This window comes from Ranitomeya variabilis, chromosome 2, assembly GCF_051348905.1.
Source record: "Ranitomeya variabilis isolate aRanVar5 chromosome 2, aRanVar5.hap1, whole genome shotgun sequence".
Classification (NCBI taxonomy): Eukaryota; Metazoa; Chordata; class Amphibia; order Anura; family Dendrobatidae; genus Ranitomeya; species Ranitomeya variabilis.
Window position 1 is genome coordinate 523,910,219 of NC_135233.1, and position 22,554 is coordinate 523,932,772.

Sequence of the window (22,554 nt, forward strand, 5' to 3'; positions counted from 1 at the left end):
TTTCGTCTAAAGGATCCAAATGTGGATAAAGACAGTGGCTTGGCCTGGATGTCGGTATATGACGGCCACTTCAAGGTTGGAGGGAGACTAGATGTGGACAGAGTGGAGTTCAAAAGAAGGGAGGATGAGGGAGGGTTTAGGTGAGATTGGGTTGAAGGTGCAGTTGGTAGAAAGGAGAAGACCAATTCCTCCACCATGTCTGTTACCAAGGCAATTAGTGTGGATGAAGTGGAGGCCACCATACCACAGTGCAGTAGGGGAGGCAGTGTCGGAGGATGTCAGCCATATTTCTTTGAGGCCCAGGAAGGAAAAATTGCGAGAGGTAAAGATGTTGTGAATCACATGGAGCTTATTGCAGACAGAGTGGGCATTCCAGAGTGCTCCAGAGAGCGGGAGCAGAGGGGTGATGCACAGGTTTTACATAGTAGAGATTGCGGTAGTTCATATTAGGTAGGGAGCGATAGGAGGGGAAATTAATGGGAAGTATCAGCTGTGGGGGTCCAGGATTGGGAGATGGGAGAAGGAGAGAGGCCGGCCTGTTTTATGTTTTAGTAAGAGAGATCTGAGATTGAGTAGTAGGTTGGCTGAAGAGGTCAGTTGGGGAGGTAAGAGGGAAGAACAGATAATTATTTTATGTGTATCTGGACCTCCTTACTCTCTGACAGATGAAGAAGAATTGGACATGTTGAACGACAACTCTCTCACCTCTGGTTCTGAGGAGGAATAGGCCTCTGGAGAGATATCTGCCAGCGTGTTATTCCCTTATTGAAATTGCATGCATGATTGACTGAACCAAGCAGCTGGCTGATAGCTATTGAAAGTGTAAGGGGACCCTGAATTTATCTACCGGACTCTGTATTACATGGGCAACAGAGTGGCCCAGTGGGCAACACGGTGGCTCAGTGGATAGAACTGCAGCCTTGCAGCGCTGGAGTCCTGGGTTCAAATCCCATCAAGGACAACATCTGCAAGGAGTTTGTATGATAAAGACATACTGATAGGGAATTTCGATTGTGAGCCTCATCGGGGACAGCGATGATAATGTGTGCAAACTGTAAAGCGCTGTGGAATATGTTAGCACTATATACCAATAAAGATGATTATTATTATTATTACAGTGATATGATATAAAATTATACAGGAACCAAATTTTATGTTAGTAAAACTTGCCTTTATTCCCAAAAATTGGCAACCGTTGAAACTTTTTTGAAGTATTCTTTAATTGCTGGAAAAAGACTTACAGTAAATTGCCTACCTATCAGTTTTTTTCCAGTATTGGCAAATTGTCAATCTTCTTTGGTACATCGATATGGATGAGATGGACCAAACTGACAGATGCCCAGTACCAGTTGTACATTCCTTATTGGAATGCGGTGACAGAAAAATAAAGCAATGACCTTTTCAGAATTACCTTTTCAGTTGACCATTGGGCCTGATTCTAATTCTGGCTTAAAACACCTTGAAACATTGCAAAATTTTTGTGCAACTTGATGCTACTCAAAAATGTTGCAATTTTTTTCCTATTTTAGGTCAGTCGGAACTGGATTCACCAAACTGGACAGAACTGTGGACGGACAGGGTGTGACAAAGCCCGCCCACAAATTTGTCAAGTTTTCCGCCACTTTATCAACTGCTTGCTGAATCTCTTTTCCATTCTACTACAGTACCTGGAAGGACTTTTGGCTACAGCATTTCTAATAAAAGACATGTTGTCTTGGTTGTTGTGCACAACAACATCAGGTTAGCAGATACTGATAAGTTATCTATGTTATATTTTGGGTGATTCCCAATATGCGTCTGTGTTATCTCTTTTGTCTTTTATCCATCTCCATCAAAGAGGACTCATCATGACGTCTGGTCACTGATACCCACCACCTTAGCAGAAGAGGTTATCAGCTGTGGTCATATACAATCTACACGGTTAAACCTTCGATCCTGCAATTTAGACAGCCTTGCAATAAACATATGAAGTACCTACTGTGACCTACCTTGAAAGTAATTGTGTACTGAAGGATGCACAATAGCTGCATATTGGTTCAGGTGAAGCCTGAAAGGGCTGTGTATGCAAGACACTTGCAGATAACTTAAGGGTAGAAATAGGCCACAATGAGGACCTATAATAAGTTGCTGATAAGAGCCAACAATCCACCAATCTGCATCTGTTTTTCAGTGTAATTAATCTACACGATACATCCCTCTCTGCTGTCTGCAAATACTCTTACCTCCCCCTAAGTGAAGCCCATAAACATGGTCGTATGTACTTATACTTTCTCTACTTCTCCAGTTTCCAGATACATTTGGTTGAAGCAGCTTAGGCAACAGTTCCTAATGGAGTCCACCTCCTGATAATAACCCTATTTGTCATATCTTTGATAAACTAACCTTTCACGAATGCTTGGAAACTGTATCAATAAGGAAGTTGAAGTCTTGCGTGTCGCCTGGTTACTCTCTTGCCAACTTATGTGTTATCAGTTACTAGAATGCTCGGCTAAAGAATAAAAGTTAATTAGCTTAAAAACCATTGTTAAATAGGAGATGTTTAGTTGTAAAGTGGACTACTAAATGGGACAAAACACACTGGAGCTGATATGCATTTTCTCGTGTTTCCAAAGCATCTGGAAATTTTGGAAGAGTCTTTCGGCTTTTAGTAATCACGCAGTTTTGCAGAATTGGTTAGCTCGCTTTCTGTTCTCCTTTGGGAAGAGAAGACTTTGGGCTGTGTTTATTAAAAGGTTACCTGTATTTAGTTTTCTATTTTATTTTATACTTTTGTATTGTATTTTTAACATACTTACATATACAGTGTGTCCGTAAAGTCATGGTGCACTTTTGACCAGTCACAAGATCTATTTATAGTTTAAATTTTGGCGCCCTTTTTCTGGCCCAATCATATCAGACCTGTTCATGAGGAGAGATAACAAGAACCATTCAAGCAACACAAACTCATTTAAGCTGTTGCTGAGCCCCCAGTCAGATTAACCCCTGATAAACTGAACTCTAATTAATACACTGTCAGGTCTGTGACATCATGCAACCACAAGCTTATGCCAGCTGTGTGGTTTTCCATGGCAATCGAGATGTGGATGGTACAGAGGAAAGTTCAGTGTGTTCTGTGTCTCACTAAATTTGAATCCGTGACCAAAGTGCAACGTGAATATCGGCGCTTTTATATCGAAGCACCACCACATAGGAATTATGTTACTCAGAGGGATATGCAATTGAAGGAAACCTGTAGTTTGGTGGAGAAACCTGTTCTGGTAGGCCATCAGTCAGTGACGAGTCTGCAGAGGCTATACGGGATAGCTACCTAAGGAGCCCTAGAAAATCTGTGCGTACGTGTGCTTGACAATTACACCTAAGCACGACTACAGTTCATAAGGTGTTAAAGAAACATCTCTGTTTTACGGGGTACAGATTGCGGCTGTGGCACACTATCAAACCGGCGGATAGACCCAAACGATGCTCGTTTGCTACAGATATGCTTCATGAGATTGACAATGATGCAAGATTTTTGCAGAAGATTGTGTTTAGCGTTGAGGCGACCTTCCATATCAATGGACATGTTCATCGCCATAACATCCAAATATGGGCTTCTGAACATCCTCATGCTTATGTTGAGTACGGACATAACACCCCTAAAGTGAACGTGTGGTGTGGCCTGATGCATGATAAGGTGATAGGCCCATTTTTTTTCGCGGAGCGGTCTGTGACGGCAAACACGTATCTTGACATGTTGGAATTGTATGCAGTGCCACAATTTCCAGAAAGTGTCATCTTTAAACAGGTCGGCGCTCCTCCACCCTATGCCATCATTGTTTGTGAGTTTCTGGATAGAACATTCCCCTGGCGGTGGATAGGCAGGGGTTCTGTTAAGCCATGGCCACCACGATCCCCGGATCTGATTCCCTTAGACTTTTACTTTTGGGGTTATGTGAATCAACATGTGTACATTGAACGTATCAGTGACATTAATCATTTAAAACAGAGAATCACACACGTTATTCACTCTGTTACACCAGACATCCTTACCCGTGTGTGGCAAGAACTTCACTATCTTTTGGATGTGTGTAGGGCAACAAATGGAGCCCACATCGAAATGCACTGAATAGGTATGAAACTACGAGAGTTTTTATTTTATTTGGAGCAGATTTCACATTTCTATAGTTTTTTGTTGCTTTCCAGTGACTGGTCAAAAGTGCACCATTACTTTACGGACACAATGTATTTAAAAAAGTCTGGGGTCCATCATCCTTTCTCCACCAGTTCTACATTCTATACCTCTACGTTATTTATAACCCATAATGACATTTGTTATGAGAAAAGCATCCAGCCATTTTTTAAATGCTGTTATAGTGTCTGCCCTTACTATAGTGTCTGCCCTTACTATAATGTCTGCTGTTAATATAGTATGTGCCCTTATTATAGTGTCTGCCGTTACTATAGTGTTTGCTGTTACTATAGTATGTGCCCTTACTAAAGTGTCTGTCCTTACCATAGTGTCTGTCGTTAATATAATGTCTGCTGTTACCATAGTATGTGCCCTTACCATAGTGTATGCCGTTACCATAGTGTCTGACCTTACTATAATGTCTGCCCTTACTCTAATGTCTGCTGTTACCATAGTATTTGCCCTTAGTATAGTGTCTGCCATTACCATAATGACTGCCCTTACTATAGTGTCTGCCGTTACCATAGTGACTGCAGTTACCATAGTGTCTGCCCTTACTATAGTGTCTGCCGTTACCATAGTTAGTTTCCGAAATAGCTTTTTTTTTCCCACACTATATTTAAAAAAAGTTTGTCTCAACAGGATCTGACCATTTTTGTAAATACTTTTTCCCCACTGTATGTACAACTCTCATACTGAAATATATTACAGCTGTCTCACATCAGAATACTTCCGCAATACGGTGTGTAAAGTTGCCGTAGCATTGTACGCAGTGAAGAAGCAGTGACCCACAAATTCAAACACAAAAGTCTCTTTTATTGTGTTTCTTCACAGCATTAAAGTCCAATTCACATAAATGCATATAACTTAAGTGGATATTAACAGTGACCAGTTAACACCGGTTCAAAGCAACACATATCACATGGCTTTAGATTTGCGGTCCCTAAACAGGCCAGACTTCCCTTGTCCAGTTTTCCTGGGCGACCGCACGCCATCTCACAGTCTCTATATGTCTCCATACACACAGCCTCATATGTTGCAGACACTGCACATGCCAGCCCTCCTCTGACTAGTTCTCGTGGGTGTCCTGCATCGCTGTATCACAGTCTCTTTACTCACACAGTCATACACAGTTCAGGATATCCTCCGGATAGCAGCCGGGCACCATATCCACCTGTTTGCAATCGTTGCACATGCTAGTCCTCTTTCGGGCACAGGATATCCACCTCCGGGCACAGGACTGTCCACATCCGACTCCTACGGGCACAGGACATCCACCTCCGGGCACAGGACTGTCCACATCCGAGACCAGTACCATGGACGACTTGCATCTCTGTGTACGCTGCGGGTGCCGGGCTATTCAGCTGCCCTGGGTGCTGGCTCTGCTGGCCTCCATGCACTCTGCAGACCAGCACATACCAGACTGACACTGACGTGCACCTCGCACACCTGGCCTGACCTGGCCAGACACCTGACACGGCATGACACCTGACCCACCCATACCCCTTACTGCAGGGTTTTTAAACACGCACAAACCTGTGGCCTTCAGCCACTTGGAAAACCCGGACCGGAAATCATTGACTCTCATGCACACCTATGGACTTCATCCGTCTGCATGCACATTCTGGGGAGAACAAACAGCGCCCCCTAGCTGTATCAGAGGCCACAGCCTCACAGGTGCTATATGCGGCACCATGTGGCAGCACATGACACTTTGGGAAAAAAATAAGGGTATTGCTAACTTATTTTTACTTAATAGTTTAATACATGATGCTTTGTATGTTTTGCAAAAATTCATATGGGATTGTTATACAAATTAATATTAATTGACTTAAATTAGATTTTTTTAAATTGTAATATTTTAAAAGACAATGATAACGCTCCAATATGTAAATAATGCTGTTATATACTGTACTTGGTATGGTGCCCCTGATGTGTTTTTGATTCCCTTCCTTATGTGTCCAGTGGTGGTCACACATGCTCAGGAGCTCCATACGCGAGCAGCAGAGTTATTCTTACTATTATACTTGGAATAATTGCTATAGAAGCAGCTTCTGTTTGCGAGTACTGGGCACATATGGTTGAATTAATGAAAATGAGTTTTAAAAATAAGTAAATGGGTGCTCCATAAAAAGTCTGTAACGGCAATATGGGTCCTAAACACAGCACCGAATCACCCCAGTTGGACACTTGTTATACTTTGTATGATCTTATAAAGTCATTTATTTTTTAGTATTATCTGACAACCCCTTATAAAATTAAAAGCATAATTTTTGAAAAGTGTTCCCTTTAATCTAGTGATCTGATGAGGGTTTTGAAGTGTGCACTATCTCTTATGGAGCGTTCATGTACTCCGCTCCTTCATCTTCTGTAGTGTACCACTTATCAGATACTAACAAGGGTACAAAAGGTGGCACCAGGGACCCGCTGTCTGACGGCCCGAGGCCTCTACAGGACACATTGTACGTGTGATTCTGTATTGGAGCCGTTCATAGAGTACGCTGTGTTAGAATGTGTATCCTCTAGTTGTATGTATTGGTTGTGGTTTTAGCTCCACATTATGGAGCCTACTAACAATGAGAACGATGTGTATAGATATTACAGCAAGTTCATTTATCATTCAAGTCTCCTCTCAGCGGTGGCAAACTGTGGACTCAGAGGTATAATGATCAGGTGTACTTGGGGTAGCAGCTCATTAACTATGTGTTAATTATCTGTGATTACTATTTAAATGCAATGGCGGTTTCATTACATGCTCCATTGTGAGACTGGTTTGATCTAATTAAGTCATCCCAGTTTCCAACGCCTTCACCTATAACCCTTTCTTTTCTGCTGCCCCCAAAGCACAAGCCTCCGCTCCCTCCGCAGGGACATCTCTATTGAATTGATAAACAAGTCTGCTTCTCATTTGCAAACATCCTAGTATTGGCTATTGATGACTTTAACCTTCACATCCAAAAGTTATACCTTATTAACGCCAATGGAGAAACAAAACCAGATCAATTAATATATATTTTTTTTTCCAGAAACTCATTATCTGTGTTGTCTATTTTCTTTTTTCTTACAGAAATGGCTTAAACTGGGGAGGGGGGGGGGGGGGGGGGGGAGATTTTGATACATTTTGTACCTAATATGGTAACATATTTTCTGCATTCTGCTGATGGCATCATGGAGAGAAGATATGGCAGCTATGACTGAGACTAAAGTCTCTAGGTCTGTCGTATCTCACAAAGGAGATCCTTTCTTGTCTGATCACTTGTGCCCCCTTCATATTAGCAACGGGCAGGGGTCTTAGCTTTTGAACTTCCTCTGATCAAAACTTCTGACATAATTCCAATACTTTAACACTTGTTTTGTCCGGCCAATGGAATTATTTTCCAGTGGTTACCACTGTTGCTTTACAAGGGTTCAAATCTCACCACGTAAAACATCTACAAGTAGTTTATGATCTCCCTGTGTTTGTGTGGGTTTACTACGGTTTCCCCCAACACTCCAAAAACATACTCATAGGGGATTTATATTGTGATCCTCAATGGGGACAGTGATGATAATGTTTGTAAAGCGCTGTGGAATATAATATGCAGTCGGAAAAATAAGTATTTGATACACTGCCGATTTTGCAAGTTTTCCCACCTTCAAAGAATGGAAAAATTTGTAATTTTTATCATAGGTACACTTTAACTGCAAGAGACAGAATCTAAAAATAAAACAAAAAAATCACATTGTATGATTCTTACATAATTAAATGTCATTTTATTGCATGAAATAAGTATTTAATCATCTGCCAACTAGCAAGAAGTCTGTCTCTCACAGACCTGTTAGTTTGTCTTTAAGAAGTCCTCCTACTCTGCACTCATTGCCATTATTATTTGAACCTGTTTGAGCTCGTTACCTGTATAAAAGACACCTGTCCACACTTTCCATCTTTCACACTCCAACCACCATGGCCAAGACCAAAGAGCTATCTAAGGACACCAGTGACACAATTGCAGATCTGCACAAGGCTGGGATGAGCTGCAAAGTAATAGCAGCTTGGTGAGAAGGCAACAACTGTTTATTAGAAAATGGAAGAAACACAAGATGACTGCCATTCTTCCCCGGTGTGGAGTTCAATGCAAGATTTCACATCGTGAGGTGATGGTAATTCTGAGAAAAGTCAGGAATCAGCCCAGAACTACATGGAAGGACCTGGTCATTGACCTGAAGAGAGCTGGAACCACAGTCTCAAACATTACTGTTAGTAACACACTAGGATGAGTACAACCCCAAGAACACCATCCCACCCATGAAGCATTGTGGGGGAAACAACATACATTGGGGTGCTTTTCTGCAAAGGAGATAGGAGGACTGCGCCTTATTGAATACAGGATCGATAGGGTCATGTGTCGCGAGATTTTAGCCAACAGCTTCCCTCAGTAAGAGCAAAGAAGGTGGGTCGTGACTGAGTCTTCCAGCATGAAAATTACCCAAAACACACAGCCAGGGCAACTAAGAAGTGGCTCCATAAGAAGCATTTCAAGGTCCTGGAGTGGCCTCTCCAGTCTTGAACCCAATAGAACATATTTGGAGGGAGCTGAAACTCAATGTTGCCCAGTGACAGCCCCGAAACCCGAACGATCTGGATAAGATGTATGGAGGAGTGGTCCAAAATCCCTGCTGCAGTGTGTGCAAGCTTGGTCAAGAACTACAGGACCCCTGTAATTGCAAACAAAGGTTTATGTCCCAAATGTTCTGTTTTTCTATTGTATCAAACACTTATTTAATGCAATAAAATGAAAATTCAATGTAAAAATCATACAGTGTGATTTTCTGGAATTTTTTTCTGGAAGATTATGTCTCTCTCAGTTGAGGTGTACCTAGTATAAAAGTTTCAGTTAACTTGCAAAATCGGCATTGTATCAAATGCTTTTTCCCCTGTCTTTAAGTATGGAAAATAAATAGCTGATGCATTAATGCAGTGTTCCCCAAAGGATGTCCTCCAGAGCCACCAACAGATCATGTTTTCAGGATTTCCTTAGTACTGTGGTGGTCCATCCTATCATCTGTGCATTACTAAAGAAGCCCTGACAACATGGTCTGTCGGTGGCTCTTGAAGACAGGCTTTGGGGAACACTGTATAGGTACCTTCACACTAAACGACTTTGCAACGATAACGATAGCGATCCGTGACGTTGCAGCGTCCTGGATAGCGATATTGTTGTGTTTGACACGCAGCAGCGATCTGGATCCTGCTGTGATATCGCTGGTCGTTGCTGAAAGTCAAGAACTTTATTTGGTCGTCAGATCGGCGTGTATCGTCGTGTTTGACAGCAAAAGCAACGATGCCAGCGATGTTTTACAATGGTAACCAGGGTAAATATCGGGTTACTAAGCGCAGGGACGTCACCGCTGTGCTCTGCTTTTACTTCACGGCCGGCCGGAGCTCACAGTCAGTGCGGGAAGCAGACGGCCAGGGACCTGACGGACATCAGAAGGTGAGTATGTACTGTTTTTTTTTTTACATTTACAATGGTAACCAGGGTAAATATCGGGTTACTAAGCGCGGCCCTGCGCTTAGTAACCCGATGTTTACCCTGGTTACCCGGGGACTTCGGCATCGTTGGTCGCTGGAGAGCTGTCTGTGTGACAGCTCTCCAGCGACCACACAGCGACGCTGCAGCGATCGGCATCGTTGTCGATATCGCTGCAGCGTCGCTTAATGTGACAGTACCTTATTTCAGCATTGAGTCAACAAGCGCTCCACGCAGTAGCCCTCGGTGGCAGCCAGATTGGTGCACTTTAGTCTGATGGCTGTACTCGAAGTAACCTAAAGCAATGGTGCTCTGTTTTGTACCCCCACCAACTTCCAAACCTAGGTTTTCCCAGAAGGATTAACATGTTTAACTAAAATCGCTTTATTTAGCATACTTGTTCTCTTAAGATTGCATGTGCTGTAAATGGTCATCTTCAGAACACAATGTCTTATTTTCACTACAGTTTTTCAAGTGAGATGTCATGTGACTACACACAGCTTCTCCAGTCGTTACAGAGCGTGGTTCACCAAGGAAGCTTTGACGGATCCAACCCCCAGGTATCAATCCTCTTTACTATCTGCCATATTCACATAACTAATTGTATTGTGGCCATTCTCAGCGGACAGTCTCAAAAAATACGGAGCAGTGAGTGAGCAGTGACCAGGCACTGATATTGTAATCAGGGGATAAAGGCCAAGTAGTGGCCATGTTAATGTGTAACATCTTCTGTGTGGACATGACATGACAACATGACAGCGTGGGCTGAATATATCTGGGTGCTACCTAAAGACCCTCAGGAGCTAAACAGATATATTAACCCCTTCCCGACCTGTGACACAGCGTATGCGTCATTAAAGTCGGTGCCAATCCCACCTGTGACGTATATGCTGTGTCACAGAATGATCACATCCCTGCAGGTCGGGTGAAAGGGTTAAATCCAATTTCACCCGACCTACAGGGACAGGGGGAGTGGTACTTCAGCCCAGTGCCGTGGCTACGATCGCTCTGATTGGCTGTTCAAAGTGAAACAGCCAATCAGAGCAATTTGTAATATTTCACCTATGAAAATTGGTGAAATATTACAATCCAGCCATGGTTGATGCTGCAATATCATCGGCCATGGCTGGAAACCCTGATCTGCCACCGCCACCGATCTCCCCAGTCCTCCGTCCTGTCCCGTACTGTCCTCCGCTCCCCTCCGTCCTCCTGTCCGCTTCCCCTGTGCTCCGATCCACCCCCCATGCTCCGATCCCACCCCCTCATACTTACCGAGCCTCCCGGTGTCGTCCGTCTTGTCCATGGGAGCCACCATCTTCCACGTACATTTTGATAAAACCTATCACAGTGATCAAAATAAAAAAAATAGTAAATGAAACTCCCCCTCCCCCTTTATCACCCCCATAGGTAGAGACAATAATAAAATAAAGAAAATGTATTTACTTTTATTTTTCCACTATGGTTAGGGCTAGGGTTGGAGTTAGAGTTAGGGTTAGAATTAGGCTATGTGCACACGGTGCAGATTTGGCTGCGGATTCGTAGCAGTTTTCCATCAGGTTTACAGTGCCATGTAAACCTATGGAAAACCAAATCCGCTTTGCCCATGGTGCAGAAAATACCGCGCGGAAACGCTGCGTTGTATTTTCCGCGGCATGTCAATTCTTTGTGCGGATTCCGCAGTGTTTTACACCTGTTCCTCAATAGGAATCCGCAGGTGAAATCCGCACAAAAAACACTGGAAATCCGCGGTAAATCCACAGGTAAAACGCAGTGCCTTTTACCTACAGATTTTTCAAAAATGGTGCGGAAAAATCTCACACGAATCCGCAACATGGGCACATAGCCTTAGGGTTAGGGTTGGAATTAGGGCTAGGGTTGGAAATAGGGTTAAGATTAGGCTTGTGGTTAGGGTTATGGTTAGGGTTAGGGGTGTGTTGGGGTTGTGGTTAGGGTTGGGATTAGGGTTAGAGTTGGGATTAGGGTTAGGATTAGGGTTGGGATTAGGGTTAGGGGTGTGTTGGGGTAAGGGTTGTGGTTAGGGTTGTGATTATGGTTATGGCTAGAGTTGGGATTAGGGTTAGGGGTGTGTTGGGATTAGTGTTGGAGTTAGAATTGAGGGGTTTCCACTGTTTAGGCACATCAGGGGTCTCCAAACGCAACATGGCGCAACCATCGATTCCAGCCAATCTTGCGTTCAAAAAGTCAAATGGTGCTCCCTCCCTTCCGAGCCCTGACGTGCGCCCAAACAGTGGTTTACCCCCACATATGGGGTACCAGCATACTCAGGAAAAACTGTGCGACAACTATTGGGGTCCAAATTCTCCTGTTACCCTTGCGAAAATAAAAAATTGCTTGCTAAAACATAATTTTTGAGGAAAGAAAAATTATGTTTTATTTTCACGGCTCTGCTGTGAAGCACTTGGGGGTTCAAAGTGCTCACCACATATCTAGATAAGTTCCTTGGGGGGTCTAGTTTCCAAAATGGGGTCATTTGTGAGGGGTTTCTACTGTTTAGGCACATCAGGGGCTCTGCAAACGCAACGTGACGCCCGCAGACCATTCCATCAAAGTCTGCATTTCAAAACGTCACTACTTCCCTTCCGAGCCCCGACGTGTGCCCAAACAGTGGTTCTCCCCCACATATGGGGCATCGGCGTACTCAGGAAAAACTGGACAATAACTTTTGCGGTCCAATGTCTCCTCTTACTCTTGTGAAAATTAAAAATTTCGGCTAAAAAATAATTTTTGAGGAAAGAAAAATGATTTTTTTTATTTTCACGGCTCTGCGTTGTAAACTTCTGTGAAGCACTTGGGGGTTTAAAGTGGTCACCGCACATCTAGTTTAGTTCCATGGGAGGTCTAGTTTCAAAAATGGGGTCACTTGTGGGGGAGCTCCAATGTTTAAGCACACAGGGGCTCTCCAAACGCGACATGCTGTCCGCTAATGATTGGAGCTAATTTTTCATTCAAAAACTCAAATGGCGCACCTTCCCTTCCGTGCCCTGCCGTGTGCCCAAACAGTGGTTTACCCTCACATGTGAGGTATCAGTGTACTCAGGAGAAATTGCCCAATAAATTTTATAATTCATTTTATCCTGTTGCCCATGTGTAACTGAACAAATTGAGGCTAAAAGAAAATTTTTGTGAAAAAAAAGTACTTTTTCATTTTTACCGATCAATTTGTGAAGCACCTGGGGGTTCAAAGTGCTCACTATGCATCTAGATAAGCTCCTTGGGGGGTCTAGTTTCCAAAATGGGGTCACTTGTGGGGGAGCTCCAATGTTTAGGCACACAGGGGCTCTCCAAACGCGACATGGTGTCCGCTAAAGATTGGAGCCAATTTTTCTTCGAAAAAGTCAAATGGCGCTCCTTCCCTTCCGAGCCCTGTCGTGCGCCCAAACAGTGGTTTCCCTCCCACATATGGGGTATCGGCGTACTTAGGACAAATTGTACAATAACTTTTGGTGTCCAGTTTCTCTTTTTACCCTTGGGAAAATAAAAAAAATTGTTAAAATATCATTTTTGTGACTAAAAAGTTAAATGTTCATTTTTTCCTTCCATGTTGCTTCTGCTGCTGTGAAGCACCTGAAGGTTTAATAAACTTCTTGTGGTTGTGGTTTTGAGCACCTTGAGGGTTGCAGTTTTTAGAATGGTGTCACTTTTGGGTATTTTCAGCCATTTAGACCCCTCAAACTGACTACAAATGTGAGGTGGTCCCTAAAAAAAGTGTTTTGTAAATTTCGTTGTAAAAATGAGAAATCGCTGGTCAAATTTTAACCCTTATAACTTCCTAGCAAAAAAAAAAAAAAATTTCCAAAATTGTGCTGATGTAAAGTAGACATGTGGGTAATGTTATTTATTAACTATTTTGTGTCACATAACTCTCTCGTTTAACAGAATAAAAATTAATAATTTGAAAATTGTGAAATTTTCCAAATTTTAGCCAAATTTCCTTTTTTTCACAAATAATCACAAAAATTATCGACCTAAATTTACCACTAACATGAAGCCCAATATGTAACGAAAAAACAAGCTCAGAACCGCTAGGATCCGTTGAAGCTTTCCTGAGTTATTACCTCATAATGGGACACTGGTCAGAATTGCAAAAAACGGCCAGGTCATTAAAGGGACTCTGTCACCTGAATTTGGAGGGAACAATTTTCAGCCATAGGGGCGGGGTTTTCGGGTGTTTGATTCACCCTTTCCTTACCCGCTGGCTGCATGCTGGCTGCAATATTGGAGTGAAGTTCATTCTCTGTCCTCCATAGTACACGCCTGCGTAAGGCAAGATTGCCTTGTGCAGGCATGTACTACGGAGGACAGAGAATGAACTTCAATCCAATATTGCAGCCAGCATGCAGCCAGCAGGTAAGGAAAGGGTGAATCAAACACCCGAAAACCCCGCCCATATGGCTGAAAATTGTTCCCTCCAAATTCAGGTGACAGAGGCCCTTTAAGGTCAAAATAGGTTGGGTCATGAAGGGGTTAAGGTTCTAGATTATTTTTAACTCTTACAGATTGTAAATTAAGGCCGGCCTCACACTCAGCGTATGTAAATACGGTCCGTTTTTTACAGCCGTAATACGCAGAAAAGTCCCCAAAATAGTGATCCGTATGTCATCCGTAGGCAGGGTGTGTCAGCGTATTTTGCGCATGGCATCCTCCGTATGTAATCCGTATGGCATCTGTACTGCAATATTTTCTCGCAGGCTTGCAAAACCGACATCTAATGGATTTATGGGCTCAAATGTTCGTTAAAACATATATATGCAATATATATATATATATATATATATATATATATATATATATATATATATATATATATATATATATATATATATATATATATATATATGTGTCATTGAGACACATATATATATATATATATATATATATATATTCTGTATTTATGTTTAATTCAGCGCGATATATGTGAAAAGCCGGTAATTCAATTGCCGGCTTTTCATTTCTCCTTCCCAAACCCGACAGGATGCGAGACATGGTTTACATACAGTAAACCATCTCATATCCCCTTTTTTTTTGCATATTCCACACTACTAATGTTAGTAGTGTGTATGTGCAAAATTTGGGCGCTGTAGCTGCTAAAATAAAGGGTTAAATGGCGGAAAAAATTGGCGTGGGCTCCCGCACAATTTTCTCCGCCAGAGTGGTAAAGCCAGTGACTGAGGGCATATATTAATAGCCTAGAGAGGGTCCATGGTTATTGCCCCCCCCCCCGGCTACAAACATCTGCCCCCAGCCACCCCAGAAAAGGCACATCTGGAAGATGCGCCTATTCTGGCACTTGGCCACTCTCTTCCCACTCCCGTGTAGTGGTGGGATATGGGGTAATGAAGGGTTAATGTCACCTTGCTATTGTAAGGTGACATTAAGCCAGATTAATAATGGAGAGGCGTCAATTATGACACCTATCCATTATTAATCCAATTGTATGAAAGGGTTAAAAAAACACACACACATTATTAAAAAGTATTTTAATGAAATAAACACACAGGTTTTTTAAATATTTTATTGCTCTCTCAATCCACCTGAAGACCCTCGCTCTGAAAAATAATAAACCAACAATATACATACCTTCAGATGATCTGTCACGTCCCACGAAGTAAATCCATCTGAAGGGGTTAAATCATTTTACAGCCAGGAGCTGCGCTAATGCACTCGCTCGTGCCTGTAAACCCCGGGTACTGAAAGGAAAGCAGGATGATCTGTACTTACCTTGAGTTGCGGTGATGCACCCTCTGCTGGATGTCCTCATATGAACTCGAGCGTGGGAACTTTTCCAAGGCTCCAGTTCATGAGGACATCCAGCAGAGGGCGCATCACCGCAACTCAAGGTAACTACATATCATCCTGCTTTCCTAACTTTTTAACTACTAACATTAGTAGTGTGGAATATGCAAAAAAAAAAAAAAGGGATATGAGATGGTTTACTGTATGTAAACCATGTCTCATATCCTGTCGGGTTTGGGAAGGAGAAATGAAAAGCCGGCAATTGAATTACCGGCTTTTCACTAACACCGCTGCGTATTTCTCGCAGGTCACACTGCTGGTCCGTGTGGAATCCGTATTTTTCTCACCCCCATAGACTTTCATTGCCCATTTTTTTGCGCAATACGGTGACAAACGCAGCATGCTGCGATTTTCTATGGCCGTACAAGACCGTATATTATGGATGCGTAATATACGGCAGATAGGAGCTGGGCCATAGAGAATCATTGGGCCGTGTGTAATGCGTATTTTACGGACGTAGTTTATGCGCTCATACGTCCGTAAAACTCGCTAGTGTGAGGCCGGCCTTATTGCCATCAGTTGCGATGCTCATTTTGTACTATGGAGACCAAGACTAGTCATAAAATGATAATGCTAAGGAACCTTAACACATGACCAATATTTTCATTTTCCCTTTACACATTTGCGAGGGCTTTGAACTTCCTTCAGTGAAAAATTTCAGTTTTAACGGACTTTTTGTATCTATGCGCAACATGTAGTTATTGGTGTGGGTCTTCTGATCACAGTTATGAATATTGGTGTAAAAAAGTGGCATTCAAAATCTAGGAAGTTTTCCTAAATTAATATCTACATGTATGATATGATAATATGATTTATGCCAGGTTGCCATTACTAGTAGTACGGATGTATTGTCATCTTGGGCCTCATGCGCCCAACGTCTGGAGGCACATGAACTGCAATAAATGCCTGCAACCTGGTATTTTAGCTCTTGTGGTTTCTTCGTATTGCAGTATTATGATTATGGAAATTAGAGACATAAGCGTTTCACTCGCCCTCCGCTGCTCTTCTCTCACTCTTTTTGCTTTAATTTTAACCAGACTTCCCTCATGATGTCCTTGCCTACTGCCGCTGCCTTACTGATGAGTTCTCTGGTGCTGCCACAACTATGCATGTGTACCGTATTCCAACCAACCACATACAGGACCACTGCTTGCAAAAGCTCTTCCTTCTTAGCTAATCATCTGTCATCCCAGGCTTACTAAGGACTCTTCCAAATCATTGTGTCTTTGAGGATTAGAGTTTCTTATTTCCGTCTACTGCCTGCCTTGACTTTCTGCCCATCGACTGGTTGAAGTGATTTTGGCCTGCAATAACCTCAGTCTGTCTGGCTATTTTTCATGGTTCTTTCCCTGCTACTTCAAACTGGTATCCACCAACTGTCATATGATGTTAAATGAGGACTACTCTGAGGCCAACGACCTGGAGATCCCTTGTATAGAGATTAAGAAGAGAAAACCTGGGAATCCCTTAAATTTTCCTCCTCAGCAACCCAACAGGTTCTAATCTTTCTTGGTATAGTAGTCCTCATGTCAATATAAAGGTTCAGCAAGGGCTCGTGGAAGAGTATGGACAGCATAATTAGCATCCATATTGCAGGATTGAATCAGGCTTTAGTGAGGCATGTGAATTTTTGTTGTTGAGGTGGATCAGTTCTAGGACGTTTGTGTCTGAATTCTTTATGGTACCCCAGGCTGCCTGCTTTTGGCAATCGCTTCTGTATATCGCCCCAAACCATGTGAACGTCACTCAAAGCTTAATAAAAGTGGAAGCTTTGTCATTTTCTTCTTAGCTTATTTTTTAAAATAAATGATCACTTATTTATTGTGTTGTTATTCAGCCAAGTGTGTACGTTGTGTATCTACTACAAGACCAAGCATGGTTTGGTCACTGCTAGCTCAGGGTACCTATGGACTGACCTGTTGGTTACTCAACCATAATATCTAAGTATTTTGCCTCTTAATTTGATTTTTTGGTGCCTTTGCTTTTCCTCATGTTTTCTTCTTTGAGTTGTTTTTATTTTATTTTTCAGTTTTTTTCCTCTCAAGCAGTGTGGAATATCTGAGCTCATTTAGCTTGCTGCTCAGATTTCAGTCTGCAGAGACTCGTGGGCAATGCATGCTTTGCCTTTGGTGGCAGTGCCCCTCTGGAGAAGTAAATTGGTCCCTGACAGGAACCTCTCCCCACTTGCTGCTGTAACTATGGTAACAGACATGTCATAACACTTCCCACAGTACATCGTGCAGAATTTTGCCTTTTCTGTCGGATGACAGGTCATCTTAAATTCAGGACAAGTTGCTAGATGTACAGTGTAAGGGAAAACAAGACAATAGCTGCCCCCATCATTAGGTAGACGCTGTGGTGACTTGCAGACGTCCGTTCTTTGGATGGTGATATGTGCAGCATTTTTACTTCTTTTTAGCATCTACAAATAAACATAACATCTTATACACGGGATTACCTGTAATGCAGATACAGTGCAGTCAGCAGTGACTAATCTGAATGATGCACAAGGCTTTCTTCACACTTTTTGGGAGTGTTTTTTGGCTCTAAAAACTCCATGCTTATAGCATTTTATCAGTATGTTTTGAATAAATTTTTGAGACATATTGGTAGTATATAATTGTTCAGGAAAGTGTTAATGAAGGGTGTGCAGTAGAGCACACGTCACTTCATGAATTCGATGCATCTTCTTAGTGGTGTGCACCTCTTTGCGCGTCTCCAGAATTGCTACTCCAGTGGTGGACTACAGTAACATTTCTCGTGTAAAAAATGCCACCGCTATTGATGAATTTGGCAGGCAGGCATTGCCATGCCCCGTCCTGGTCCGGCTCCTCGCCTTCACTGCCCATTTTAGTGTAGCTGCCCAAAACTGGCATGAATTTTCAAAGTGTTTACGCTTTAATGAAACGGGCCCATGTGTTCTAGAACCACTGAAAAAAATGTCTACTCCCATTCACCACTCTGTGGTCCATCTAATCGTGGCGCAACTCCCCACAGTATTGCCAGATGATTATTGAAGAAGGTCCAAGGCGTCCAAAGACATACTGATAAGGAATCTAGATTGTGAGCCCCATCGGGGACAGCGATGATGATGTGTGCAAACTGCAAAGCACTGCGGAATATGTTGGTGCAGCGCCCCAGAGTCCTGGTCGTTGCAGTAATGTCGCTCTGCCGCTAAGGGGAGTGATGTTACGTCTGACTGCACTAAAGGAGTTCACCTGATCAGGTAACACTCACACTACACTTCACACTCCGGCCACCAGGGGGAGTGGTTCTATCTAGTAGGCCACTGCTCACACTCTGGTAAAACTGGGGGTTGGACAGGAAGACAGAGAGAAGTAGCTGGGAAGAGCTAGTGAGAGGACCTGTCAGGAATGGGATCCTGGCAGACTCCTAAGAATAGCACAAACCAGTGAGCAACGGGGATACAGCAAAGAAGTGATAGAACCAGAAGGAGTCGTGCTGTAAGATCGAGGCAACATCCTTCTGAGGGGCAACAGTCGGTGGCCGGAACGCCGAGCAAGTAAGAGACTACAAGCATTACTTCAAACCACAGCAGGACAGCCAATTATAGGTTGGCTGTCTCACTAAAACACCTAAGCAGACAACGGAGGCAGCTGTGGGAGAGGGGCGACTCTAGAGTCCCGGAAGAACTCCAGGCCTACCCCGTCATACGGGTGCGTCCTGCCATATCATCTGGGGGACGGAGAGAACGAGCATCAGAGACAGACAGAAGCAGTTGTGAGGACTATCCCGGGGTGCTCAGCAGGGAAGGACTACAACACACAGGCGCTAGAAGGTAGACGCTGATTCCCACCTGTGAAGGGGACTCCTGATGTGCCTTCGGACCGGCCGGTCTCAGACAGCCCGGTTAACAGTGCCCTGGTTTGGACACCTGAAGCCTTCAGTAAAGAGGTAAAGAGACTGCAACCTGGTGTCCTCGTTATTTACTGCACCGCACCACCGCCATCATCCACACCTTTTATTGGGCGCCCCTCAGCAGGGTCACGGACCGGGTCTAGCCACCGTGACAACCCCAGAGCAGAGACCCAGAGGCCCGGTACCGGGTACCCCTCGGCCCTGCGGCAGTGGGGGCGCTACAAACTTGGCGTCACGAACAGGATCTACTTAAGCCTGAAGAATCAGGTCATGTGTGCCTTGGAACTGTGATTTACTGTGCTTGGAACTACTGTGACTTATTGCAAGGACTGTGTATTGTCATTTACCGCCAAAATTCGCCATTGCCGCGCACGGAAGGAGGAGCCTTAGCTTCGTGGGCGGAACCGGCCAAAAGAAGCGCGGAACGGAAAAGCGCGGTAAGGCGCCAATCCCGGAAGAGGAACTCCGACCTCCAGCAGGTTAGTGGGAGGAAGGGACAGCCATATCCGAGTCGGGAGGAGAGGAGGTGGCGGCCGCAGCCGTGGACGCAGGGGCACCTCCGGTCCCCGCAGCGGGCGAAGCCGCGGCCCTAATACCACCACTGGCAGCCCCGGAGCCCGTTGCCCCCATCAGCCAGTCGGACACTGCCGCTACCGCAAAGGCTATAATGCCCTTCTCTATGCCATACCTGCCCGGGGCGGCCTGGCTCCCACGATACTCCGGGGATTCACATACATTCACTGACTTTAAAGAAGGGATCTGCAGCCTGCTCGAGTTCTATCCCCTGACAGAGCCTCAGAAGGTTCATCTGATAACAAACCAACTCTTTGGGGCGGCTCTGAGAGAAATGAAATCCTGGCCCGCCGCGGATAAGGGAACTGCACAGCAGGTTTTTGCAAAGCTTAAAGCCACCTTTGATACCCGCACTGCTACCGAAATTAAACTGACTTTCTATGGGTGCAAGCAGAGGCCGCAGGATAGCTTACGGGATTATGCCCTTAATCTTCAGGAGGCGATGCGGGCCATTAAGCAGAGTGACCCTGACAGCATGCAGGATGAGGATAAACTCCTGAAGGAGCGGTTCATTGAGGGGCTCCTGTGCAGCCACCAAAGGGGTCAACTGCACTTCCTGGCCATGCAAAATCCAGACTTGACTTTTGCGCAATTCAAGGATAAAGCTATCCAGGCATGGCAGGAGCGACAGCCTAGCCGTACAGCACCTCCTAGGCATCCCGCTCTCACATACCACCAGGAGGTGGCGTTGGATGCTCCAGTCGCCGCCGAGGCCGATGCCCAGAGCCTAGAAGACGACTCCCCTGCAGGACTCCACCTTCAGATGCAGGAGCTGACCAAGAGCGTTGCTGCCCTGGCCCGGACGGTGCGGTCCCTACAGGAGGCCCCCAAGGAGAAGATCCAGCTGGCCACCAGACCGGAGGATGTTCCTTGGATGCGACAGAGGAGGACCCCGCCGACCAGAGGCCGGTCCAACGATCGCTTCCATGAGGATGGACGACCCATCTGCCGCCGCTGTCATCAGGTGGGCCACCTTGCAAGGTACTGTCCTTTAAACGAGCAACCCCTGGGGCAAAGGGCCAACCCTCAGGAATAGGACGGTCAGGCCCACAGCATTGGAGAGCCAAATACATTGGAGGGCGACCAGTTCTTCCTGTAGTGGATGACGGCATCCCCCTGAATGCTTTGCTGGACACCGGTTTTCAGGTGACGACTATGCCTTATGTACTCTATAAACGGTATTGGGAGGACACCGATATTACTCGTGGCCCCGATGACGATTTCACCATAATAGCCAGTAATGGTCAGCCATTGCCACAAGTGGGGTATAAAGAGGCCACTATCAAAGTGGGGCGGGTGGAATTGAAAGCTCAGGGGATTGTGATTGTTGATATTGACCGCCGAGAATGTAATCCCATGATGACTATCGGTACCAATGTTATAGAAAATTGTCTTGCAGAAGTTATTGTTTTGTTGCAACAGGTAGCCGAAACCGCTGGCCACAGCGAACAACGTGCCCTGCAAAAATAAATCAGAGCTCTGATGCAGAGACAGCAGGTAGAGCTGACTGGTGGTGAGATTGGCCGTGTCACTGTGAGTGATTCAAACCCCATTGTGATACCCCCCAAGGAGTGAAATGTTAATATGGTGTCGGGCAGCCATAGGCCTCAGGGGAAAGGACTACCAGGCCTTGGTAGAACCTGTGTATTCAGACAATAGGCCTACTATTCTGACAGCCCGGGGGGTGGTCGACGTGTGCCAGGGGAGGGTGCCTGTACGTGTCCTCAATTGTGGGGAGGAAGAGGTTCATCTCACCAAGTATGCCACGCTCGCCAAACTGTTCACTGTCAACAATAGTGTGATAAGGACACCTGAACCCTTGGTCCCGTCAAACGTGGCGGAGGACAACGGTTCTGCAGGGCACACGAAAGATTGGTGTCGGGAATTGCATGTGGGCACTGACTCTACCCCATCCCATCAAAAACAAGGGGCTTACAGGGTGGTTCACGAGTACGAGCGGGTATTTAGCAAACACCCCTTAGATTTTGGACAGGTGAAAGGGATCCAACACCATATCCCCACGGGAGATCACCGGCCCATAAAAGAGAGATACCGTCCTGTACCCCCAGCTCATTACCAGTGTGCCAAGGACATGTTGCGAGAAATGAAGGAGGCTGGGGTGGTGAGAGACAGTTGTAGCCCCTGGGCAGCTCCATTAGTCCTGGTTAAAAAGAAGGATGGTATAATGAGGATGTGTGTTGATTATAGACAGTTGAATCGCATTACACATAAGGACGCATACCCACTGCCCAGGATAGAGGAGTCTCTGGCTGCCTTAAAATCTGCTAACTACTTCTCTACCTTAGATCTCACCAGTGGGTACTGGCAGGTTCCCGTGGCGGAGGCGGACAAAGAGAAGACGGCCTTCACGACACCGATGGGTCTCTGCGAATTCAACTACATGCCCTTTGGATTGTGCAATGCCCCGGGGACGTTCCAGAGGATGATGGAGTGCTGTCTGGGACACAAGAACTTTGAGACCGTACTGCTGTATTTGGATGATGTCATTGTCTTCTCTAAAGGTACCTTCACACGAAACGACTCTACAACGAGAACGACAACGATCTGATCGCTGCAGCGTCGCTGTTTACATCGCTGTAGAGATGTCAA

The 22,554-nt window shown here is 44.7% G+C and overlaps 1 protein-coding gene across 2 annotated transcripts in view; it reads left to right on the top strand.

Moving 5' to 3' along the window:
- The window catches only part of ELP4 (elongator acetyltransferase complex subunit 4), a 552,864-nt gene that overhangs the window by 215,359 nt on the left and 314,951 nt on the right, over positions 1-22,554 (top strand). For both annotated transcript variants that reach the window (XM_077288061.1, XM_077288062.1), the window contains exon 6: positions 10,145-10,238. In XM_077288061.1, the coding sequence (XP_077144176.1) occupies positions 10,145-10,238 (94 nt within the window). The remainder of the gene's footprint in view (positions 1-10,144; positions 10,239-22,554) is intronic.